At 40.1% G+C, this 26847-nt stretch overlaps 1 protein-coding gene across 1 annotated transcript; it reads right to left on the bottom strand.

Annotated features, from left to right (window-relative positions):
• Positions 1-890: 890 nt before the first annotated feature.
• Positions 891-17852, bottom strand: ghrhrl (growth hormone releasing hormone receptor, like). The gene is made up of 13 exons (XM_034147870.1): positions 17214-17852; positions 13491-13596; positions 12911-13018; positions 11301-11392; positions 9719-9822; positions 8155-8287; positions 7877-8030; positions 5845-5905; positions 5476-5545; positions 4306-4397; positions 3468-3597; positions 2454-2495; positions 891-1559 (listed from the first exon to the last, which is right to left on the bottom strand). Exons 1-13 carry the CDS (start codon positions 17850-17852, stop codon positions 1458-1460), a joined length of 1833 nt encoding a protein of 610 aa, XP_034003761.1. The 3' UTR covers positions 891-1457.
• Positions 17853-26847: the final 8995 nt, after the last annotated feature.

The following is a 26847-nucleotide window of genomic DNA, read 5'->3' as shown; positions in this document are numbered from 1 at the left end:
AGTGATTAGCGATTAGATAATTGATTTTACATTTCGTAGCTGCCAGCTGATGATGTTTACATTTTGTGAGATTGCAGAGAGCCATAATGAATCAGAGTAAACGTATGTATGCTTTAGCTACTTCAAACCTGTTAATTTCACAAGGCAATAAAACATCACAAAGAGAGGCACAAGAATAGCAGCAACTTCCAAATGTAACAACAGAGAAAGGTCTGACTTCTTTATACATTCAGTTTTACACAAATGCTTTGTTTGCATAAAATAAACTACACTGTAAGAGTATTGTGGCTTATAACACATACAAAGCATAAACATCCATTTTAATTTCTAACAAAAATAGATCTGTAAACAAATTATGGCACTCGTATATCAATTTGTATCGTTCTTCATATGCAGTACAAACCGCTGTATAATGTCAGCATCATATATATTGATGTAAAATAACTTAAAAATAGTAGTTACCATGATAAAGTTTATGTTCATGGTATTGAGTTCATGACATCAAACCACACAACAGGTGAGAAGCTGCTCAACTCTCATCAGTGTGTCAACGATCTAAAGGTTACAGGTGCAGGTTACACTGAAAAAGCAAAAACAAAAAACACACACTATGCTGACACTAATGTGTATCATGAGCAGACTTTAAGATATTCATTCATTAAGCTGCCATTAAGGTATCAATTTGTACGCACTTTGAATTAATACATTAATATATGAAAACAAAGAAATTATTTTGCTCAGTGAATAAATATATACACACTTACAGTTCATCTCCCTGTGTGCTAGACAACTCAAAATAATCAATCTAAGTTCAAATATGAATTATGTAGTACGATGTTATACTACTGTTGAATTATATCAGTAATAATAACCCATTTTAATTTCTGTTTGAGTCAACTGAGTGATTAATCATTTGTGTATATTACATTTTCAACAGGTTACGCTACAGCAACAGTGATACATGGAATTGAATCTACTGTATCTAACTTTAGCATCTACATAGAGACGGCATCCACCACACTCAACAAGATAGTGTTTTTTTTGGTTCCTAAAAACCCATATCCGGTGAAACAGTTTACATAATTGATTATTCCTTCATCATTAGGGTAAGCGCTCAGCTTCACATACTCCTTATTCTTTAATAAAACCAGAGAGGGGCCCGAGGAAATCTGGAAGGTGAACTGTCTGAAGTTGTTGACACAGTGACTCAAGGGAAATTAAATTGGCATCTGGATCTGTTCTAAAATGTGTGTGTATGTCATGAAATGCCATCCTTCTTTCTGGAGCAGAGTCTTTTAAAAGGTCATCTTTTGAATGCTTTATAAACGTACAGACATGGCTTTAAACCACTATTGTGCACACTGTGCAGCCTATTGCAGAACATGACACGCACAGAGGCAATCCTGTGTGACTTCACAATGAGCAGAGGAGCTGTGGGCGGAGGGTGAAGACCATCATCAGAAGGGTGTGTCCATCTGACTACACTTAGCAGCAGGTGACACCACACCATAGCTCCGCTCCTGCCACCTCAGCCACTGCATTTGCACCTCTTTCTGGACCTGTCAAGCACACATACGGACAGAAAATGCAATATTGATGGGATTTAGAACTTGTAAGATGATGCAGTTGCAACTCGTATGTGTTTAAACAGTAATGTTATTGGTTTATGATTTAAAAAACAACAACCATAGCATATACTGCGATGTAATATACTGAAAAGCAATAGTTTGACATTTAAGGACACACGTTTATTTATTTATTTAGAGAAAAATGTAATAAGAAGATTGATACCCCTCTCATATATTTCTGTTGTATGTAAGCAGCAGCTGGTTAGCTTAGCTTAGCACACAGCTCTATCTGTCCAATGGTTACCAGTACCAGACAATTTTCCAAAAATATTAACGTATTTCATTAACTTCAAATCACACACAATTTGAACATTTATTTCCGTTTCACCACTCAAGTCATCTAAGGTATTTATTCGCCATGTTATTGGGGTATAGGTGAAATGTAAAGCATTAGATATCATACATTTCCCTAAAACATCCTTCACTAATAAACCACGCTGTATTGTTTTACTCTGTGTCTTGAATCTATCAGAGGATACAGATTTGGATTCCATTAACTCACCCATTAGTGTGTGTAATAATTAAGTGTCTTCCAAGTACTACCCTAAGGTAGTACTTGGAAGAGGCAGATGAGTTATTGTGTACTGAGACAGTGTCTGTGTACTTGCTGGTTAAATATGTTCTCAAGGTCCTTTGCTTATGCAATGAGGGAAAGAGAGGCGTAAATTATATATTTTGTTCAGCCCTGAAACCTCTTACCCACTCATCCTCACTGGTATCATGTTGCTCTTGTTTATTATGCAACAGAGAGCTGTAAATTATCTACGTGCTTTGTTGAATATGTAATCGTAAATAATACATGAGAGTGTTGAGGCTTGTACTGACCTCTTGATTGAGAAAGCAATAGAGGATCGCTACAAGGAGCCCCTGTAAGAGAGATGGTTTTAGTCATACACATTTAGGAATAGTCCACATCATTAAAAGGGTTCATAGCCTGAATATCGATTGACAAAAGTAAAAACAGGTCAGGAAAATGCTGCCATACAGACAGTATAATGACTGTAATATATGTATAATGTGCTACTATAAGCAATGTATACTCTAAATTAAAAGCTGTAAACTAAAACATATAGAATTAAATTGGACTTACTTGTTAAACTCTTGTACTGTATAACCAAAAGCCTAGGTCAGAGCAAATGATGCACCTTTGTTACTAGCCTACATGAAATACTTGTGGGACAATTATTATTATTCATCTTTAGAACAGATATGCAAGACCACCCCAGCATGAGTTTCTTTATCACTTTGGTGATCCCTTGACTCTAACAGCTCGAATTTCACTTCAAACTTTTTTTTTTACGACCAAATACCTGGTAAAGTAGTGGCAATACCAGTTATTTTACTGTAAGTGCGAATTAGCCAAGACTACAGGCTACCTGCTAAATGTCAGCATGTCAGCATGTTACTGTCAGCATGTTCATAATGCTGCTCATTAAAGCCTCACAGAGCTGTTAGCATGGCTGTAGACTCTAAGTCTGGTTTACATAAGCTGTCTGGGAGAAAAGACCATTTTAAGTTGAAGTTTTATTACCTTATTCAACAGATTATGGTAATGAGCATTTCTAATTTCAACTTTATTTACTGCAAGTGCAGAAAAAAAAACTAATCCAATGAGTCTTTAACGTTATTCTCAATAAATAATGTCAAAAATTGATCTAATATATTGTTTAGAGTTGTAAGAGTTTTCCATTTATATAGCCCTTTAAAAGGTTTTAAACCCAAAGAGGTTAACAAAGAAACACATAGACCAACATACATGTGTGTGTGTGTGTGTGTGTGTGTGTGTGTGTGTGTGTGTGTGTGTGTGTGTGTGTGTGTGTGTGTTCAAGGTGTGTGTACCTGAAAGGATCCCATGCAGAGCTCGATACAGAGGCGCAGGTTGACATTGAAGTAGTCAGGCAGAAAATTGAACACCATGTAGTGCGTACCGAACAAAGGGATCAGGAGGAGGGTCGACTTAGTGAGGCGCCTGTTGCACAGAGGGGGGGGGGAGATGCAGAGGGTGAAGCTACCACAGGGAGTCTTTCTGTCTAATCTGATTGCTACTCCGGTTAGCATCCTCTACGCAGACACGCGTATCAGGTGCCAGGAGAGGAGAGGATGTGTGTGTGTGTCTGCCAGTCTGTACACAGTGTTGTTGATGAGGTGAAAGGTGAGGCAGGTGCATCGTTCAAAGTGAGGATACACAAATGTGAGTGCACAGTTAATGCTCTTATATGGGGGAAATATCACTCTCAATTAAGTATAAAACACTCTATTTACATGCCTTTGGTATGTCTTTCATACAATTTGCATATGCATGATGTCCCTGAACACTTTCAGCCAATTAGTTTCATTTACAAATTGTGATTCAATGTGGTGGAAAGGTAGATGTGGCCAGACTGACTAGTTTGAGTTTCAGTAGTGACTGAATTAATAATATATAGTGTGGTGTATCAAAAGTTTTCCCTCAATTTGCATCTCTCCCCACATCAAAGTGTCGCAGTAAAAAGGTTTCAAAGAGTGAAAACTATTTGAAAATGTGTCCGTCAGACTTAAAAAGCCTAATAGCTCAAGATAAACAAGTAACACAGCCGAATATTGGAAATCCAACTCTGTGTAAGATGAAAGTGATAAATGGTGTAATGACTGAGGGAGGAGGTACTGAATTACTGTTGATTCTGCAGACAAACATTACCTGTACTGAGACGAGTTGTTGAAGTGGATCAGACGAGGATTCAGTTTCTGTATCAGGATCCTGATGATGTTCATGAGGAGCAGGAAATTAACCTGTTGATTCAAAGGTTACGAGAGAAAAATTAAGAAATTAACACTTAAAGGTGGGGTAGGTAATTTTGGAGAAACCAGCTCGAGTGCGCTAGAATTTGAAAATACACAACCGGAAAAAATCTGCCACTTCCTTACAGAGCCCCTCCTCCAACACACACGTACGCGCAAATGACCAATGAGGGCACGAGATAAGTTTGTGCACAGATGGAAGGCTGACAGGCAGGTAGGCCATCCAGTTATTTTAGCCGGGCCGGCTAAAATGATTGGTCGTGCTTTTTACAGTACTACGGCTTCCACAGATGACATTTTATTATGGATTTTTTGTCACAGCACTTAAGATATTCATTGCTATCGGGATGTTAAGAGCATTCCATGGAATATAACAAAAAGTGTATCTCGAGCCGGTTTCTCAAACTTACCTACCCCACCTTTAACAATTAATTTTTGCTGCTACCGTTTATTAAATCAAATAACTGGTTATATCTTACAATGCACTGTAACTTTTATTCTTGTATTTGATATGTGTCTTAACCGTTTTCGCTTTTTTAAGGTTGTATTCTTGACTTCCAATGAGTGTCTTTAATCAGAATCAGATCAAGAATGACTTAATGAGTTCCTCAGAAGGGAAATCTACGTTGTTACAGCAAAAGACAATAATAACAAAGACGAAATAAAATATTATATAGTAAAAGGGGAAGCACATATGAATGGAAATGTAAAATAAAAAAAGAATGACCAATTCAAGGTATAAACAGGTAAGTAGCAGTATTATAAAAAGCAGTTCAAATTGCTTTGTTGTTGAAATGTGCTAAATAAATAAACTTGCCTTTCCGTGCCTAATGAAATAAGACTTTAACAGGTACTGGTTTAATTTCCACTTACAACAAGATGATTATTGAATACTGTGATAAAAAATATGGGTAGCCAAGTGTGTAATTGATTAGGATTGATGTGAGGACACCCATATCATTTCTCATTTCTAAAAATAAGTAAACACCTGCATAGCAATCTGTAATCTGTCTCATGCATTGTTAAGAGTCTGTCATTTAGTTTGTTTCCGCACAATGTGAGCATTTACCGCTATAGACACAACAATCGGTCCCTTGATGATCCACCAATAGGGCGAGTCCTCGTTGATATCCCAGCATCTAATTTAGAAAGACATTATGAAATGCACGCTTGAGTCCATTTGCAGTTATTTCAGGGTGTGATGTACAATGACGGTAAATCAATTCATAACCAGCAACAAATAGTAATGAGTACAAAGTGAGTGCAAATTACACATTTCCTCGTAAGGGTTTCTTTCTTCATCCTAAACCGATACTGAATATCATTGCATTTTTGGAAAATGCTAAACACTGTTGTTAAGTTGCTGTGCTGTAAAAATAACATATAGTTATAAGAAATAACTTTGCTTGTGGCGATATAAATGGTAGTGTATACAAACTCTGTGTCCTCAAAATACACCCTGGATCCAATCCACATGACGATGAAGAGCACAGGTACACCTTTGGAAAAGCAGAGAAGCAAAACTAATGTTAGGGAGAGGCAATCAATATAATAAATGTCCTGCCTTGCAACCACTCGGACACATTGCAGTATTTCTATTGTAATTGGGGAAAGTTTAGTGACAGAAACATCCATCCCACAAACACAATTTAATACATTAGTAGTGGCTGCCACGGGGGTTCAAACTTTGATTCAGTTTGTTTCGTAATTACAGCTGATGCCATCGAGCCAGGGCAGTTTCTGGCTGTTCAAAACACAATCTGTCTGCCTCTTGTTGTCCCTAAAGACAGATGTGAATCTTTTTTGGATCACAGGACTGGAATACAAATGTAACTGTCCTGCAAAATGGGTTTAAAATCAGTCATCTGCTTTCTGGGGAGGAGGCATAATTAAAAACACATTGTTTTGGTCTCAAATTGTCCTCTTAGGCCCCATGCCATGATGTTGATGAAAGTGGTCATTGTGATATATTTTAGCACTATGTTTGGAAATTGAAAAAAATAGAATTATTGGGAAATAATTAAAGGTGGGGTAGGTAATTTTGGAGAAACCAGCTTGAGTGTGCTAGAATTGGAAAATACACAGCCGGAAAAAATCTCGGCTTGGTCGTACTTTTTACAGTATTACGGCTTCCACAGATGACATTTTTTTATGGATTTTTTGTCAAAGCTGCATAAACAGAATAAACAGTGTTTTGCTTACAAAAACCAACAAAGACTATTCAGGCAACAGTTATTCTTGCCAATCTTAGCATGTCTCTTCTTCTGTATAAGTGTAACTCGCATTGAGCTGAAATACATGTACAACTCAAGTATCTGTAAAATATAAATAACAGTCTTTTTATTTTTCTGTTGGTATACTTTTTTTTAACCCTTAAATCACCCATGTTTTCTACTTTTTCTACTACGGACCAAGTATAAAATAAATATGCCATATTTTTAGGATATCTCAAAAACTAACCAAACTCAGTGTAGGAGCAAAAAAGCTTATTTAGCCTGAGTTTATTGTTTCTATTATTATCATAGAAATATGAAAATCAGCACAGACATCTATTTTGTAACGAGTCAAGGGTATTAGCCAAACTTCGCCTCTTAGCGACTTAAAGATGTTCCAAACCACTTCAAGGATTATTTCTGAAACAGTATGGAGCTCAAATGCTTATTTTCTTGCGGGTTTACCACAAGGTGAGTTCCTTTTTTATTTCCTGCTTCTTTACACATACTCTCTCCAGTACAGGTTAGCACTGAGTGTTAGCGATGCTTGCTAATGTAAACAAAGAACATATTACGTCCAAAACAGGTTGTGCATTGTTTCTGATAGTAACTTTCTGATAGTGCCGTGATATTGGCCGCAAATCTGGATCAGCTCCGTTGTTCCCCCGTTTTTAGAGATTTGGGTACGGAGGAAAAGAGAGAGGGTTTTATTTTCTGACACTTTGTGAGTTCCCTGACACACCGGGGACTCATATGTATGTATAAAGGACATTAAAGGTGGGGTAGGTAAGTTTGAGAAACCGGCTCGAGATCGCTAGAATTTGAAAATACACAACCGGAGAAAATCTGCCACTTCCTTATAGAGCCCCTCCTCCAACACACACGAACGCGCACATGACCAATGAGGGCACGAGATGAGTTTGTGCACAGATGGAAGGCTGACAGGCAGGTAGGCCATCCAGTTATTTTAGCCGGGCCGGCTAAAATGATTGGTTGTGCTTTTTACAGTACTACGGCTTCCACAGATGAAATTTTTTTATGGATTTTTTGTCAAAGCACTTAAGATATTCATTGCTATCGGGATGTTAAGAGCATTCCATGGAATATAACAAAAAGTGTATCTCGAGCCGGTTTCTCAAACTTACCTACCCTACCTTTAAGGCATGTTGCATGATAGGAGACCTTTAAGTTATAGGAAGTTTTGTCGCTCAGTCAGCGTAACATAAGTGGAGGTAACTGCATGTTAAGTTCTCTCACCCCATCCCAGCAGGCTGAAGCCCCAGAGGCATGGACGACTGTGATAAAAGGACGAAAGCAGCAGGGAATTGAGGTAAAGCGCCTCCACCAGGAGCCAGAAGAAATTGGACATTACACAATAGTGACAGAAGACCACAGAGGCCTTACAGGCAAACTAGAAAAAAGAAAGAAAGGAAGACACAGAGTGAATTATAAGGAGGGATATGCAATGAGATCAATGGGGAATCTGCCCATGGGAATTTCTTTATGCAACTAAGAACCTCTTTTCATTCTCTTACCGTGGAAAGGGTGCAGTGGTTCGTGTCTTCACTCGAGAAAAGAGTTGCATCCTTTATGAACACAGCCACAGCTTTCAGGATAAATGAGATGAAGAGCTGGATGTGAATGAAGTTCCTGGCACAACGCAGCCTCCTGTTGAAATATCAGGTAAGATACATGTAGTAAAAGTCCGGTAGTGTTGTCTGATGCACAGAAGTATGCTGTGATAAGCATATAAGTTGTCCAAATGGTCCAAATAAGTTCTGCTTTACAACAAATTGTTTCAGTACTTTGTTACGCTTACTAATAGCTCAATATGCCATGGTGTGCATGTTTTGATAGGCAGTTTACACATTATATCAGCTCAGAGATAAAGGTTCAGACCCTAGGAAAACCCAACCAGTTAACAAGAAAATAAAACCTTTGAAAATGCCTATAGTATAAGGTCAAAATCAAAAACTGATAATTCAAAAAGACATGCAAGTTTTGATATTGCGATTTTAAATTGATTACACCAAAAACTGATTTATGAAGCCGCACAGCTGCACACAGAAAGGGGAGCTTTCATGCCTGGCCTGGCCTGGCTCTGTGGGATGAGAAGACCCTTGACTTTGTGCCAATCAGCTGCTAAGTGGACTACAGCCAGTTAGATCCATGTCAACGAGGGTCTAAATCCAAAACAGGAATTATTGAAACTGAGAAGCATGACACAGATAAAGCTGAAGCACGTATTCGATTATGGACGGACATGATGGTATAGTTCCTCATAACACCATGTCAACGGATTTAATTATAGTTATTTTAGTTTTTTACTTTGACTTCTCACAACAGAAATGACCCTCTTCCACACATTTTGAGAAATATGTTTATATAATTTTGAGGCAACATTTAGATAAGAAAATAAAATCCTGAAGCTATGGAGCCAACTACACTAATAGCTAACAGCTAAGAAATGTGCACAATGTAAACACAACTTTGCGTTTTCACATAACTGTTTGGGTACGAATTAAACAAATGAAGTCTCTAGCTGAAAGTATGTGGAAGGAGTAGCATTTGAACAGGATATTGCATTTTTGGAAAATGTAGAGGTATTGGTTTAATCACTTTTTGTACTGTGGGGAGCACCAGGCTAGCTCTTAACTCCTGGTGTCAGTGTATTATGCTAAGCTAAGCTAATCACCTGTTAGCTCTTGCTTAATTTTTAGCGTAAAGAAATATGTGTCAATCTTCTCTTCCTACCCTTGACAAGAAAGTGCAAGCATAATCCAAATGAATCCTATTTTTTTTTAAACTATACTTGGACAACCTTTTAAATGTGCCAAAGGCTAAAGGCCCACACGAAGGCCACTAACTGAGTGAGTGAGTCTCATTTTTAAAGGTATTTTCCCAGAACGTTGGCTAAGAGTGCCTTGGATTATCTAGTTTACGAACAATAATAATGTTCTGATTGCTTTTGCCTCGCTCTCTGTGGTAAATGGACTGAAGGGTTATCTCAAATGTACTGCACGCTGATAGAACTGAATTGAAGTCTACCAGTGTTATTTCTGTAAAACCATAATCTTTTGAAATGTAATATGTTGTTACCTGAAGAGCAACAGGATGAACACAGCCACAGCCAGCACCGCTAGAGAGATGCTGTAGCCCACGGTGTAAATCATCTTCACCGTGGCAAAGTATGACTGCTCTGTCTGAAAGGAGATGGAAAGAGAAGATTTAGCATAAAACAGGATAATACTCGTACCTAGTGAAATAAATGTAATATCTCAAAAAGAAGTTTAGGACTCATTTGGCTTGAAGAGATCAAAAAATGCTTTTAAATGTTTTGGTAGAAGCGCTTCCTGGATTATTACATTACATTACATTACATTGCATTTAGCTGACGCTTTTATCCAAAGCGACTTACAATAAGTGCATTCGACCAAGAAGATACAAACTTGAAGAAAACAGAATCATATAAGTACATCAGGTTTCATAGAGCCAAAACATTTCAAGTGCTACTCAACTGGCTTTAGATCAGCCAGTCCTTTATTAGTATATAAGTGCTTTATTAGTATAGAAGTGCTTTGTTAGTAATTCTATCGCTCCAAGTGGAGTCGAAAGAGATGAGTTTTTAGTCTGCGCCGGAAGATGTGTAAGCTTTCTGCTGTCCTGATATCAATGGGGAGCTCATTCCACCATTTAGGAGCCAGGATAGCAAACCAACGTGTTTTTGCTGATGGGAACTTGGGTCCCCCTCGCAGTGCGGGTGCAGCGAGCCGTTTGATCGATGCAGAGCGGAGTGCACGTGCTGGGGTGTATGGTTTAACCATGTCCTGGATGTAGGAAGGGCACGAACCATTCACAGCATGGTACGCAAGTACCAGTGTCTTGAAGTGGATTCTAGCAGTTACTGGAAGCCAGTGAAGGGAGCGGAGGAGCGGGGTGGTGTGGGATTTAAAATGAGGTTCTGTTCGGATAAGGATATATGTAGATGCAATAATCACAGGAAAACTCTCTTTTAAACTAAACTGCCTTTATTGTAATGGAATCTTTAGGTTTGACCTATAAACAAACTAAAGAGTATTGTCGAGACGTCTGTGGCATTAAAGCATGAACGCTTTCTCCATATTTTGAGATATAACATGAATAAGCAGTCTATTGAATCGACTCCAAAAAGCTACTTCCATCATCACTTGTCATTAGAGACTTTACACGATAGGAAGACTTAAAAGGTCTTTTTTTAACATACAACAAAAGCTCTTTCTCTAAAGCACCAAAAGTAGTTTTCTGATGATTATCCTCCAAAAGCACTGTTCGGCAAGATTAAGCCCAATCCTCTTTGTGAAATAGGATAATTTCAGCTATTACCGGATGTGTGACATTTGTTTCAATCACTGCCTTGCAAAAGTATTTTTACATAAGACACATTTATAATATCTAATTAGAATAGATTTTCTCTTCTGCTTCTGTGAGGCAGGTAGCATATATTTAAATCTAAACCAGGCTAAAAAGAAAATGGAATATGGGCAATTACAGTGTGTCAGACTGTCCCAATTTTTTGACAAGAACCTTTTGTAACACGGTACATTTCTTTTTGAATTTTGCTTGTTTTGTCTCCCCCCCACGCTCTCAATTTCCCATTCTGCAATCGGACGTCTTTATCTACTTCGCCCCTGGCATTTCTCACCTCAGGGATGTCATCATCCACACTGCAGGCGATGTGGTACGGGGGGAAAGCTCTGGTCCATCCTCGGCTGGTGCAGTTACGGCTCACTGAACCTGCGGCGAAAAGGTCAAGATATCAAAGAGATATCGACCAGAAAGAGATCAAAGTCAAAGTCAGCTTTATTGTCAAGAATTCTACATGTTGTACATCCAGAAATCTCGAAATATCGTTTCCCGCAGTCCTACAGTGTGACATATATACATCAAACAAAAAACAAAAAGGGCCTAGATAAACATGGTATACATTAAACAAAACAAAGGACCTAGATAACCGGGGTATACAGTTTAACATGTTAATAATATATTTAAAGTGTTCCAAGTACAGTTTCAGTGCAGTAGCAGCGGAGATGGGCAGAAAAGTGACTGGTGCTGGATGAGGGAGGTTGGTTGTGTGTGTGTGTGTGTGTGTGCGTGTGTGTGTGTGTGTGTGTGTGTGTGTGTGTGTGTGTGTGTGTGTGTGTGTGTGTGTGTGTGTGTGTGATCACCTTCAGATTAGATTCACCCACTTGTCGGGATGAAGGAAGCAAATGTGTTTAACCTTCCTGGTAATGTAACAAAACCATTTCCAGCAGGGCCAGGAACCAGCATTTGGGGTATCTACATTTTATTTCTCTCATCTGAATGACACACGTCCCTCGGTGTTACACTGTTGCGTAACATTATCAGAATGATGTGAAATGGTTTCTATTTGCACTTTTAGCTGATCGAGAACTGCACAATTGCACTAGTTATCAATGACGGTGAACCCTTGTTTGTTGATAACAACCTGTCTCACTATCCTTCAATATAACATGAATGCAACATTTGGCAAGGCAGGTTTATTTATATAACACCTTTTGCTTTACAAAATAAAATAACCCATTAAGAGCATTTAGATTAAGCATGTACGCTGAAAGCACCACTGGTTCTAAGGACAAGTGTTGTTTAGAAACTGTTATATATCCTCACCAACACATTTTACAATGCATCTTTTGCTGATTGACAGCACAGGATTGACGTCCTCTCTGAGCCTCCTAGACCAGAGTCTTTCTCTGTAACATTATACTGGATTATTTGGCTGTTTTGACCCAAATATGGGATCAACTTTTAGCCTGACATGTAGTTTATTTAAGTGCTGTGTGATAACCTCGTACTGTTAAAACAATGGTTATCTGGTGATATTGAATCCTTGCTTGTTGTTAACAGGGGAATCTTTCTGTCCACTATAGGGCCCCTCACTGAAGACTCTTTTTTAGAAACTGTAATTTATATCCTCGCCAACAGATAACGCAAAGGTACTACTTGTTTGCTCATTTGTAAAACAATTGTATGGGTTTCCCAATCCACTTCCATCGCTGCTAATTTATCTGTTCAGAAGAACTAATTTGATTTCAGTCAACTGTGACATGCCTGAGCACCGAGGCGTGAGTCTCATTCAGAAACACAAAAACAAAGCAGTGTAATAAATAAATAAACACGCTTCATGAAATGATCCGCATCGGAAACACTCTTTCATTAGAGCAACAATGTCTTTTTGACTCCCGCTCCTCTCTTCATTATCACATCACTCCCCCCTCCTCCCCCTTTTGTCACCTGTGTTGTTTCTGAAGAGGGAGAAGACGGCAGGACATCCTCTCTCGACGGTTTCCCCCACGGCTGCGTGAGACCAGCAGGCCACAGCGTCCCAGAATGGCTCACAACCTTTTCGTAAAGAGGGTTTAAAACAAAAAAGTGAGTTGGGTGTCTATCAGGGTAGCACATCAAAAGAGAAACTCCATAAAGAGGCATGTATATGCGCTTTCATCTGTCATACACTGCCGACACAAAGTTCAAATATATATGGGGAAACAGTGGAGGTAAATGGGGTGTATAATGCACGATACCACCCATGACATATTTCAAAGACATAACATCTGCCTCTTTTTAAATTGTATTAAGGCAAGAATGAGGAAGTACTGATAGGTTTCAAAGCGAGACCTTTCACTTGAGATAGATTACAACTCCTTAATGGTCTCCTATACAGATGCTTCACAGTGATAGATCTCCCACTGTGACAACTGATGACTCTCTGTGAAGCAGTTACTCCAGCTTAAACTCTTGTACTCAACACGCCTGGATTTAAATGGGGGGTGGGGGGTTGACGCAGGGTGATTTTAAAATGGCAAACACACACCTTCTGAGCTGGTGTTGCCCTGCTCGGCGATGAACTGATGGCAGAGACGCTCCTCTCTCTCCAGCTGGAATATGAACTCACATTCAGGGTGAAGGCTCGAGAAAACCTGGAGTCAGGAAAGAAAGAAGGAAGGAAGGAAGGAATGGAGGAAGGAAGATAGGATGAATGAAATAATGAAAGAAAGAGAGACAGGGTTGAAGGAAGGAAGGAAAGTAGGACGAATGAAAGAAAGAAAGACAGAATCAAAGGAATGAAGTAAGAAAGGGTCGAAGGTACAGGAGGAACAGAAAGAAAGACATTGAATCAGTGTCCACTCAGTCTTTAACTCCATAAAAATGACATTTCATCTGTAGGTCAAATCATTTTAAATGCACTGACTCACTTCTCCTTTCCTGTGACCTCCTGGCAAAGCTCACCTGTTCCCTCGGTGGCATTAAGCAACACGATCCCTCACTTTACTCCACAGAGAGAGGGGAGGTTCACTACATGACTTCATCCCTATGGACAGAGATGATTGCCCTGGCCTCTCTCTATCCATTTAGTGTCCCGACAGAGATCATTCTGTTACTGCGTCTCTGCTCATTCCTCCGGTTCCCGATGCCACATCAAAACGGAATAATTGGATTGAATAATGTCGGCTGACATTTATCTCGGACTAAAACTAATAAGGATGTCTTGTTTCTTGGAGAGGAGAAGGAAGGATGTAAGGCGGATGTTGGAGAGTAACGTGGGGAAGAGGGTGGATGGAGGGAGTCTGCACGAAAAGAGGTTATGCTTATGAAGACTGGTAATCGTATGTTTGGCTGTACTGTACATTTTGTGCATGTGTGTGTGGGTGAAAATAAACATGTTTCTCAGTCCGTGCTGTTATATGTTTTCCATGAAAGAGAGGTGATAGGGTCATATACATAACATTCATCCGGCTGCAACTTACAAATTATTACATACATATTCCAATACGTGTTAATAGACTCTCCTTGCACTATTTCTATTATATTTTATTCGTATTACTTGCACTATTTTAACTAGTTTGTCTGTTTTAGTATGTTCCACCATTGGAGGAGCCTGTGACCTAAGATTTTCATTGACATATCTACAATGTAGCTATGTACACATGACAATAAAAGCCTTGAATCTTGAATGTCATATAATAACGGAGAAGGCACAACCTTTTCTGTGTAAGGTCAGCCGTTTATGACGTATATGGATGTGTTTTTGAGCTGCTTCAAAGCCGGATGTTGTTGTTGACAATGAGACGTGTAGATAGAGGAGGGGCTTTCTTTGATCATTGCATTACTTACTAAGGGTATAAAGCACAGTATGGATATGAATGTAAAATGCTTGTGTTTGTCAGAATGGGTCCATCGGTGGTGAAGGGTTTCCAGATGATAGGAAGGCAAAACAAAGGAGTCGAAGTGGCACAAATGGCCAGAGGTGAGTCCACCAGACCAATCTAAGATCACAATTCATCTTCCAGTCCATCAGCAGGGTGGTAGTGGCAAGTGGAGGATCTTTTGTGAATAATACATTATTAAAAAACTATACACGATTAAATGTGCTTGATGTAATTTTTGCATTACAAATATTTTCCGTTTCATTTCACAGTTAAATAATTGAATGTTAGCTGCCAGTGTGCTCATATCCAACTCTCAAATCACTGAGTCTCTGAGGATCTTTAAAGTGTAATTGATGTTTTATCCCATGCTGCTCTTTGACTTAAGTGGCATTGAATGTAAAGGTCAACGCAGCAGGCAGCCGTAAGTCTGAAACATGCATCCTGTTTCTCATCCAGCAGGAGGCGACTGTCTCACTGTATAGAAGACTATGAAGAAATTACCCTACGTCTCACTTGACTTATTACCGCAGTAAACATATTCCTGTTGCATTTATGGTCTCGATCTTAGTCTATGAGCAAATGTAACACATGAGAATTGCCTGCACACTGTACAGATGTATTTTTGAAAGATTTGCATTCAGTTTTTCTATAGTAGGAGTTTAGAGGCTGCACGTTGACACTCTATTTTTGTTTGAGAAGATGAATATTAATAAACACAGAGGACAACACAGAGTAAAAAACACAGACGTTTGTCCTTGATTCAGCTCTGTCGCGTTTGGAAATACCTGAGGGAACTCCTAATGAAGGGAAACTTCAGAGGCTATACTCTTCTGGGATCACACACACTCCATCTGGAGAGTTTCCCCCACAGCTTTCTGAATGCCTTCCAACAGCATGAACTAATTGTGGGTTGTAAACATTTCCATTAAAAGAATCACAGCAACATCTGCACCCAAAGAAACCCACCTGGAGCCATTTCATGGAATTACATGAATGATGAAGCCTTGCATAGATATAACTTTTCATCATCATAATGTTGTGCATACAATTTGAACTGGGTGAAAAAAAGGGTTTGGAAATTGAGAATAAAATGCTAAATGTGTGCTGGCAGGGCACACACAGGATGTTTGTCCAAAATGCAGTGTTGTAGTCAGTGTTCGAATTACCCATTTGCTTTTCGGGGGAGCCCTATTTTTTAGTGCACATCCTGCTACTAAATATGTCACACGCACGCTCTGTTGACTGGTGCAGCAGCGCGGATGCGATCAATTGCTATAAAAACACTCTGCTACTACTACAGACGGTATTACTGCCAAGGCACAATAACATTTCAGAGAGAATAAATAACAACATGAGGCTACCGTTTCAAAACCAATTGATAGCCATTAGCCAACATTTAACAAAACAAAACAAAGCAACGACATCAGCTGCTGTTGGGGACACATGGCAACGTTTTTCAGATTTGTATAGGCTATATAACATAGGCACGGCGGCCTCAGAATTTAAATGAGTTGAAATGAATCCAAGAAAATAATGAGACTAGCTATCCAAAACGAATTATTTATTATTGAGCAACAACAATGAATGGAAATGTTAATACTACACTACACCACACATGTAGGCCTAATCCAACAGTCTATGGAATTCGAACTTCCACGTAATTCAAAACTTTATTTTATTTTAATTTTGTATGTGTGCATGACATGTGTGTCATAGCCTCTTTTTTTCAGCAGAAGGGGAAGGAAGGGGCTTCTTTAGGACCAGCCTGGAATAGGCCTATACTCAGAGTCAACAGCTTTGTCCCTATCGCTTCTTGACTGTCCCTTCACTTCTTCCCTGTCACTCCCCTGTGGGTGGATTGCTACAATGGAGGGAAAACGGACGAGAAGTTACAGACATGCAAGCAGGCTATGAAACCAAAGTGTGTGTGTGTGTGTGTGTGTGTGTGTGTGTGTGTGTGTGTGTGTGTGTGTGTGTGTGTGCGTGCGTGCGTGTGTGTGTGCCCAGTAGTTTGTTATGCAGCTGTCTTTCCTGTTCTGATGTTGCTCCTGGTTTGAATTTGCTGCTTTTATTGGAGCTCTTTTTTCTTTTTTGTGTGTGTGTGTGTGTGTGTGTGGTGCTGCGCTGCTGAAAGAGCAACGCCTATAGATTGATTAGACTACGCAAGTCAATCAGTCTGATAAAAACCTAATAAATCACACCACCAAAAAATATATCAACAGTAGGACTGGGGCCAGTCCAAACAAACACAAAGCTCAAACAGTAAAATTGACTCACTTACCTTACTGTAAAAGCGACCACAGGGACCTGGGCGGCTTCTTCTTCGCTTTCGGTCCCGGAACCCATGATGTGGAGGGTTTGTGGCCAGCTTTGATCCAAGACCGTACAAATGGCTGAGGGTCGAATTGCTCCAGGGGGGGGCCATTGATGTCTACGAAGAGAAGTGAGAAGAGGCTCTTCTCCCGCAACTTGTTGCGTTTGTCGGTGTCGGTCGAATTGACGGCAGAAAACCCCCTCTCACACTCAGCTGATGTAGGCAGAAAGGTCTTGCTCGCTGTCTGCAGTTTTTGCAGGGCTTTCCCTGGAGATTTATTCTCTAATTTGTAGTCCCGAAACTCCTCAATGGCCTCTCGGGCCGGTTCCCCCAGTACTTTTGCCAGTGCGCGTACTTCATTCTCCCCATAGAGGATCAGGGCGCTCCGTTGTTCGGGCCAAAAGCGCTTGTCCAGTGGTTTTAGCATGCGGACCAGGTCCGGTTCAGGCAGTCGCTTCTTCAAACTGTCTATTATAGACTGGTAAAACTGCAGACGGTTTATCTTGGGCCTGCTCTCTGAGAGCTCAACATCCTTGAACATGCCAGTAGCAATGCCTTCTTCCACTTTTTGTGTGGACTTTCCGCCACTGATTTTCATAGCTGTCAACACATCGATGGTCTGCTGAATGTAGCAACTTGCATCTACCAAAGATGTTTCTCTGCGTTGCAGTTTTAGCGACAGGCTTTTAAGTTCTCGAAGAACATCCTTCATTGTTGCCAAATCAGCCAGAAATCCAGTGCTCGTGAGGAGTTTGTGCAGTCCCCTGAATTTCTGTCTCTCTGTGTCACTGCGAGATGATGTGTCGTCTGTTGCTGTTTTGAATTGGCGTGCCAGTGCGGGATAATCGTTCCAGACAGCTTTCACAGTCTGAAAACTACTAGCCACCCAACGAATAGTGAAGATTTGGCCTATTTTCAATATTTGCATGTTTAATTCTGCTGCTGCTTCTTGGAGCAAACGGGCATTTTTTGATGACTGGTGATAGAGAGCATACAGTTTTGCAACAAAAAACTCAAATTGATTACACCCAGCTACTTCTTTAAGGCAATCCTTGACAGCCAATTCTAGTCGGTGGGCTAGACAGTGAATAGACTGCACTTTGGGGAAATCCTGTTTGAGTTTTGTCACAAGTCCCCCAACTCTGCCTGTGAGTACTGCTGCTCCATCCGTTGCTATTGAGATTAGATTTTTCCCCAAGAACTCGTCATCCAGTCCAGCTTGTTTTAAGCTTTTCCTCAAACTTCTGTACAGCGAGTTAGCATCCGTACCTTCTGAAAGCTCAACAATATCCAAGAAAACATTGTCCACTTCCCCTTTTCCTGTCATGTCACATCGCACGTAAATAATCATGTAGGCCCGCCCATGAACTGTGCTCTCATCTATTGTGATGCTAATTAGTGAGCCCATGTCTTTTACGTTGGAAACAAATTTAGCTCTCATTTCCTCGGTGATATGCCTGATTATTTCAGCACAAGCATGGTCCGATTTGTGCACAGTCCCTACGGTAGCACCATTGAGTTTTTGTAGGAACATTACAGCAGGTAGCTTTCTGTATGACATTTCTTCTTTGGCAATCACATAGGCAGATCTGAACGATGTATATGTTTCCTGCATTAGATCAGCATTGATTGCTAATACCTTGTTTGGTAGGACATCTTTCTTTCTCATCTCCGAAATTGCGATTGCTTTTTCGTGTGCCTGGCTCTTATGGTGCTTATAGATCTTTTTTCGCAGGTTATTTTGTTGATCACAGCTGACTTTTCCCTGAATCCATTCTGGTGAAAGGTGCACTCCTGTGGATTTTTCTGCGAGCGGCAAGGAGATCAATATAGTTTTTGCCTCTTTGCAAATCTCACATCCAAATTTTTTATTTTTTATGAAAAGCCATGGATACTTCTCTTTCCACTCACTCCATCTTTTCAGTGTCCAGTTAAAAGGCAGGCCATCATGGGCATCGTCAGCGTCATGTTCGCTAGTGCAGGTCGAACCGGCGGCTGTTGCCGTTGTTGAAGCCTCTTCTGGCTCCGCATCGACCCTAACGCCGCTTACAGCTGGCGAACTAAAAGTTGTTTGGTTGACATTTTCATTTTTAGACTCCTTTGCTTCTTTACTTGTGAAACCAAAAGCTGCGAGGCTTGGCTGTTTGCGTTTCGCCATTTTCTTTATTACAAAGCCAATTTGTTGTTGTTAAACAATATCAATATGAACATTTCAAATACTGCGCCGGTACCGCCGTAACCATAGCAACGTAAGTAGCGTAAAGAATGCAGCACCGCCACGTACAGATGGCAACACACAGAAATATTCACAATATAATATTCAGAAACTGTAATGACCAATGACTATAATTTATTTCAAGAACTTTTATTTACAGAAACTCAACCTTTCTAATCTGTGTGACACAAATATGCACGATTTTTTGGGGCTCCCCCTATTTATCTCAAAGTCGGCCTTCGGGGGAGCTCCCTCCCTCTTCGGGGGAGCCAAGCTCCCCCTGGCTCCCCCCCATTTCGAACACTGGTTGTAGTCAAGTCACCAATTCACGAGTCCAAGTCACTCTCGAGTCCCCACTTTTCGAGTCACCTAGGAAGAGTCGGAGTCGAGTCGGAGTCCAAGTCTGAGTCATCATTACCTGTGTTCGAGTCTGAGTCCAAGTCCGAGTCACCCAAGGAGTGTCCGAGTCGAGTCAGAGTCATCGTGTGCGAGAATTCACGAGTCCGAGTCGAGTCCGCATCAATCAGTACGCGAGTCCAAGTCCAAGTCCAAGTCACCTAGGGAGAGTCGGAGTCGAGTCCGAGTCCAAGTCCGAGTCCAAGTCCGAGTCACCCAAGGAGTGTCCGAGTCGAGTCCGAGTCATCATTACGTTCGAGTCCGAGTCCAAGTCCGAGTCACCCAAGGAGTGTCCGAGTCGAGTCCGAGTCATCATTACCTGTGTTCGAGTCCGAGTCCAAGTCCGAGTCACCCAAGGAGTGTCCGAGTCGAGTCCGAGTCATCATTACCTGTGTTCGAGTCCGAGTCCAAGTCCGAGTCACCCAAGGAGTGTCCGAGTAGAGTCTGAGTCATCATTGCCTGTGTTCGAGTCCGAGTCCAAGTCCGAGTCACCCAAGGAGAGTCCGAGTCATCGTGCGCGAGAATTCACGAGTCCGCGTCGAGTCCGCGTCAATCAGTGCGCGAGTCCGAGTCGAGTCGCGAGTCCCGAAAATCGGCACTCGAGTACTCCATCTCTGCCAAAATGTAGATGTTTTGTCATCATGGTTAGGTTAGAAAAATATAAATCAGTAGTTTCAAAAGGGTGTTTAGATTCAAACATATTCATTTCTTTGACACACTGATAAATATTCCTATAAAGTGCCAGTAGATAAAAAGCTAATCTCCTAATTTAATCGAGCTATAGTTGAACAGGTGCCTCTAGAAACACAGTCGGACTTTGAAAGTCACATTAAAGCCAAAGCATTTGAACGGTTTCAACACAAAACGCTGTGTATCCAATCAGAAATAAAGCTTCGCCTTGAAATTCATCACGAAACAATTTGAAAATAGATAACCGTAGGTGAAATTGTTCTGGACAGAAACTCTTCTTTGATGTTTCTCCAAAGCACCTCGGCCCCTTTCTCCTCGATTTGTTACTTAACTGTCAACTTGTTCACAATATAACACGCACACACACATTCACACGTAATAGGTTTTTTAGAAAAGAAAAACTTGTGTTTGTGCAGAATAACATACCACTTTATACAGAAAAGTAGTTGTAAATTACAGCACAGGAAACATGTTTTCCCCCTATTTTCTAAAAATAAGTCGAAAAATAATGCAACCATCTGTCCCTCCATCAACGAGGAGCAAAAAATGTTGAAGGCAACATGAGAAAATCATGCATCTTTGTTCCTAATGCAATGCTAATAACTTTATGAGAGGTGTCATTGTGCAATTTATGCCACAATTACTGCTCTTTCTGTTCAAAGACAGGCGAGGGAGACAAAAATGGTTTGCACTGCCTCCTGTATAGCTAGTTGGTGGTAAGTGTGTTTCAAGGTGGGACATGTTCTCTGATAAACTGTGTTGTATTTAAGCATTGAGTAGAAAGAGCCAGAGTTAGGGCATTTATATTCAAAGCAGAAAGACGTGTGCACTCATGTTACAATAAAGCACATTGCACAAAAACACCAAAATGGCACACCATGGCTTTTCTGTTCATATACAAAGGCATGCTGTTAAGATATTTCATTCTACACAACAATAGTGTGCAGGTGAGAGGAAGCAAGGCGAGGGGGGGGAGGAACAAAGCAAGAGTCAATTGTTGCATGCATTTTAACTACATGATGGAATAAAGGGAGGTACTATGAAGCATTGAAGACACAGAAACGGACATCAGGGTACAGAAAGATGGGGGGTTGCATAAGGTAAGGCTGGATATTATGGGCCATGAAACAAAAAAAACGAAAGGCCACTTCACGCTGCGAGGTTAGCGTGCAGTCCGCTGTAAAATGTTCTCTGAGAGCCCATTATCCACTAACTACCCCCCCTAAAAAAAGAGGCCATTGAATTTGGAGAAAATGAGGTGCACTTTTATACTAGCCGCCGCTGAACTGTGGCACAGGAGAGAAATATATAAAATAGTCAAACAGAAAGAGAGCACACAAACAGTCTCTGAAGTTCGGTGAGGAAAGGAATTGTTTTACATATCATAAAATATAATGATACGGTTTCTTGACTATTTATATATTCATCGTACAAATGCAAGTCTTGTGTTGATATTTTCACATAACACCCTTCAAAAAAGGAACTATATAGCCTATTGTATTTATATATGTTGGTTACTTGTGAAGGGATTCAGATTGAGTTCATATAAGATATATATTTTGGGAAAATTCAATATACAACCAAGAAGATGACCAGACAAATATTCCTCTCTAAAGTTTTGTATGAGACACAGAAGGACATGAGGGAGAAAGAGCTCTTACACCTCATTAAAACAATTCTTAGGGCTGTGTGTGTGTGTGTGTGTGTGTGTGTGTGTGTGTGTGTGTGTGTGTGTGTGTGTGTGTGTGTGTGTGTGTGTGTGTGTGAAGGAAAGTCGGTTGCCAAGAGAACATTAGATTTACATATATTAAATAATTTATAAATAATAACAGAAATATATAAAATGACACCAAAAACTCAGAGGTTTTAAGTTTCCTGATTTCAATAAAGAGTCTGTGTGTGTGTGTGTGTGTGTGTGTGTGTGTGTGTGTGTGTGTGTGTGTGTGTGTGTGTGTGTGTGTGTGTGTGTGTGTGTGTGTGTGTGTGTGTGTGTGTGTTGTGTTTGTTTGAAAAGAAAATAGTTAAACTAAATAAGACTTATTTGTCTTACACTCCTGTGGTTTGCACTCTGTTGCTGTTTCTTCAGAGAGATTTCCACTTCAGCTCCCAGGGCTGACTCAGAGAACACACTGCGACTACTGTATGTGTGGTTAAGAGTGTGTGTGTGTGTGTGTGTGTGTTTGTCTTTATATTAATGTGTGCAAGATCATTTAAAACTGTAACTGTATCGCTGTGCACCTATCAATTCAATATGAGTTTTAGAAAAATAAATATACCTGTCTTTGCATTTAAATTGCCCTTTAAAGAGAAAAGGTCAACAGAAAGTGAGAGATAAACTTTACTTGAATGTGCACACACACACAGAGATGGAGTTTGCCACTGCTTGCTGTAATATTCCACACACACACACACACACACACACACACACACACACACACACACACACACACACACACACACACACACACACACACACACACACCACACACACACACACACACACACACACACACACACACTCTTTATTGAAATCAGGAAACTTAAAACCATTGAGTATTTGGTGTCATTTTATATATTTCTGTTATTATTTATAAATTATTTAATATATGTAAATCTAATGTTCTCTTGGCAACCGACTTTCCTTCAAGGCCACCCAACTCTCAATGAAAAGCTGAGCCCCCCCCCCCCCCCCCCCTCTTAATATTTCCATATTTTATGACGTCCGCCCTTTGTAAATCTCTGCCTGCTCTTTCTTCTGAGGTCTGAGAAAGTGCTTTTCTCCTCTTAAACAAATCCTGACCTTTACCACAAGTCTATTGGTGTTTTTCTCCCTGGTCTCTTTTCATTTTGCCTCGCTTCACGCTGTCGATAGCTTTCCTCTCGCCACAGATGACAGATTTGTCCTGTCTTACAATAAATCCAAAGTTAATGTAACCCTTCGAGAGTGAGCTCATTTCTATTTTGATACAGATGAGTCATCAGCACGCTCGGACATTTCATCTGATTCATTAAATACTGATGCTCTGACAGTGGAGGACATGATGAATAAGAGAAAGAGTTTAATAAAGCAGGTCATTTCATTTTAAATGATGCACAAATACTGAGACGCTGACTCTCACAAAGACTTAAAGGGGACCTATCATGCAAAATGCACTTTTGTACGTCTTTTATACATGAATATGTGTCCCCGGTGTTCCAGGGAACTCACCAAGTGTCAGAAAACACAACCCTCTCTATTTTCCTCCATACCCAAATCTCTAAAAAAGGGGCTGCAACGGATCTGATAAAAACTGATCCAGATTTGAACACTGTCCTGACGTCAGGACGGTGGCGCTACGGCTATTGGGCCAACTCCACCAATCAGGAGGAGACAGCCACGGCCATTGCCGTTCGAAAGCGCTGGAGACGCTGTAGTACATATGCCAGGCCTGTAGGTGGTGCTGTTCTCACAGAATCAGCCCTTGCAAAAACAGGGCTACAAAAGTGGAAATTGAGCAAAATGAGGCATGGCTAAAATGCATGATCTGTTTGGTATTTAAAAAAAAAAAAGTATAAATATTCCTTATGTATGGTCCTACACTATATTATTATAATATAGCATGATAGGTCCACTTTAAGATATAAAAAATCAGGAGCAGAATTCGAAATCAATTTAATTTGTTTAAACTCTCAGAAAAGTGATCAACTGGGACACTGCCGAGGATCAATGTGTCCTTGGCAGGGGTTCGATTCCCTCTGCCTCCTTTTGATTATCTTCAAAGTATCTGATAAAACGCAAAAAAAAGAACAAATCTTAAAAAGAAAACACCAAACAGATCATTGCAGCATCCCATAATCCCCTCTGTTTCAGCCCTGTTTCCAAAGTGCTGATTCTCTGTCTGTTACTTTAGATGAAAATAAGGAGCCCCTCCCCACGCCCCTCTGAGAGATATTTGGTTAATAAGAACACAATGGTGCTCTAGGAGGAGATTCAGGTGATAAGGTGGGGGGGGGGAGGGGTTACCTTGGTTGGTGATTGGCTAATGGTTACACAAGACAAAACATCGTTATGACATCACAAAGTGGCCAAAATCTAATCAGCTCATTTTCAGACAGGTTTTGATATAAATGGATCAGGACAAAAAGTGAGAGAATCTTTGTTCCTGAAACTTCCAGAATCTCTTTACACAGAGGGGACACAGAATTTTTTAAATGGTGAAACATAAACTTGAAATCCTTGTTCGCACGTGTGGTCAATAAAGTGTATTTATATTAACATATAATCACACCCCACAGGCCACACACATGCACTAAATCTGCAGCAGACGGATTTTAATTAAATGTGAAAGATAATATTAACACATGTTCACACTTTCAAATGTAAAAAAAGGGTAATACAGTATTGGAAAATCTATGCTGGTGTGATGGGATATTGGCATTTTTTCTTAGAATTAGAAGACAACACACACAAACACACTCACGTAAGACACACACACCTCCAGACCCTCCACACATTGAACAGTAAAGACTAGACGCACACACATACACACTTTATACTTATTCACATCACATTCATTCGTGAGCCTATATGGATCAAGTAGGCCTACTCCTGGCTTTAGATCAGTCTGCTGATACCCTCCTGCTGAGTAGTTTATTATGCAACACACGCTAATGATAAGAAAATTATCAGCTGCAGATCAGGATTCTGCAGACAGAAGCAGGGCGTGCACGCTCTCATGCACTGGGGCGCGCACACACGCACACACACAGTTCGTTTGTTATGATGATTTTGATTAAAGCTCAGTGAAAAGCAAAGTAACTCAAATGCAAATCTAGAAACTAGGAGAGGAAAAGAAAGAGAAATAGGGTAACATTTGAAGATTTATCTCGTTTTTGAAACACATCAGCCAATTCCCTGCAAAAGAGAGCCTAAAGTTTTCTATGTGGCAATAATAATAATAATAATGTATCTTCTTTCATTGTTAACAAAAGGTAAGTTAAAGTATATCACTCACAGTTTGAGGCAGCCACAGAGAGAGCAGGATCCCTCCGATGAGACAGGACATGTTGTCGGTTCCTCTGTTCAGAGTGGAGTGGAGCTCTCATCAATGAGTCTGCAGCCCCCTCCTCCTGCATGTGAGACCCTGCTCTCTGCACAGGTGTACATACAACACCAGTCAAGCATGCAGCAATACAGGCGTAGCATTTCCTGTGTATGCTTTCAGAATAAAAATCGCATTCTCAAGATATCGGTAGGAAATGGCTAAAGAGTGAAAATGTCTAGATATTCCTATAGCTATGGAAAACAATGTACCAGCCACCAATATGAATAATGGAAGTCTGATGACCTATTTGATTGTGAAGTTTCTGTATTTTATTTTGAAGGCCAAGAGGAGTTTGAAGGTGTTTTGGCAAGCTTTACAGCTGAGGCTGTGTTTGGTTAGTGAGATTCTCAAAATTCAACTCTCTTCCTACGTACCGGAGCCTGAATGTGTCGCCAAACACACAGTTTTGGAAATGTTGGGCTGGTATTTCACTTTACTCGAACAGAGATAGAAAACAGGAGATAAGCCAGATGAAAAACGGAGATATGAGTCTGAGACTTTGATGGAGAAACAGTGTTTTGTTCACATTCAGATTTCTCCTTTATAGATTGATAATTTTATTAATTTGTGCATACGTCAATTAATTTAGTTTCTCTCCCACACACTCCCCCCTTGCCTAAAACGCCTCCATTGGACTCCTTTGTTTTCTTCTTTAACATAATGACATCACTATGTACCACTTGCACTTCTATTGTCTAGCACTCCAACACATTGTACAAAATAATCTAAGTGGCGGGACATCTCTAAGCGGTTGACCAATCACAACAGAGCCGGCCAGCTAACCAATCAGAGCAGACTGGGCTCTGGTTTCAGACAGAGGGTGAAAAGAGGTGCTGCAGCACAGCCAGTATGAGAAAAATAAAGAGCTTTTTGAACATTAAAGCATGGAGACATGTCACCATAGAGACACACAATACAAATAGGAACCTGAAAATGTGCAATATAATTCTTTAAGTTGTATTTATATCATAATAAATGCAATAAAATGCATTAATATCATTTTTGTCAGTCAAACTGGAAATTATAATTTGATAGATAAAAACAAAAATCTATCCAAATCAGTAAAGTGGAAAATATCCATAATGTTTTACCGTTTTCAAATAGTCCTGTCAACAATTCAAAAGTCACATTTAAAACAAAAAAATCAACAAATATTTGAGAAACGGGAACAAATCAAATATTTGGCATTTTTCAATTGACTAAGTGATAAATGTGGCTTACTGTCACATTTATGAGATCATTAGCAGAACAGGCTCTGGCATAAGCTCACAAAAACTAATCATATTCACTGAGTATTATTCTGGATAATGTGATCTCATGCC

Source organism: Trematomus bernacchii, unplaced genomic scaffold (assembly GCF_902827165.1).
Source record: "Trematomus bernacchii unplaced genomic scaffold, fTreBer1.1, whole genome shotgun sequence".
Classification (NCBI taxonomy): domain Eukaryota; kingdom Metazoa; phylum Chordata; class Actinopteri; order Perciformes; family Nototheniidae; genus Trematomus; species Trematomus bernacchii.
The sequence above is the reverse complement of the archived record's forward strand: the minus strand, read 5'-3'. Positions and strand labels throughout refer to the sequence as shown.

Bases quoted from the DNA above. Each gene is read 5' to 3' on its own strand.
- ghrhrl (XM_034147870.1), bottom strand. From the start codon at position 17,852: ATGAAGGATGTTCTTCGAGAACTTAAAAGCCTGTCGCTAAAACTGCAA. The intron at 3,598-4,305 runs GTAATGTTTGTC...TCTGTGCAACAG, and splicing joins AACAACTCGTCTCAGTACAG to GCGCCTCACTAAGTCGACCC. The intron at 2,496-3,467 runs GTACACACACCT...TCTCTCTTACAG, and splicing joins TCTGCATGGGATCCTTTCAG to GGGCTCCTTGTAGCGATCCT.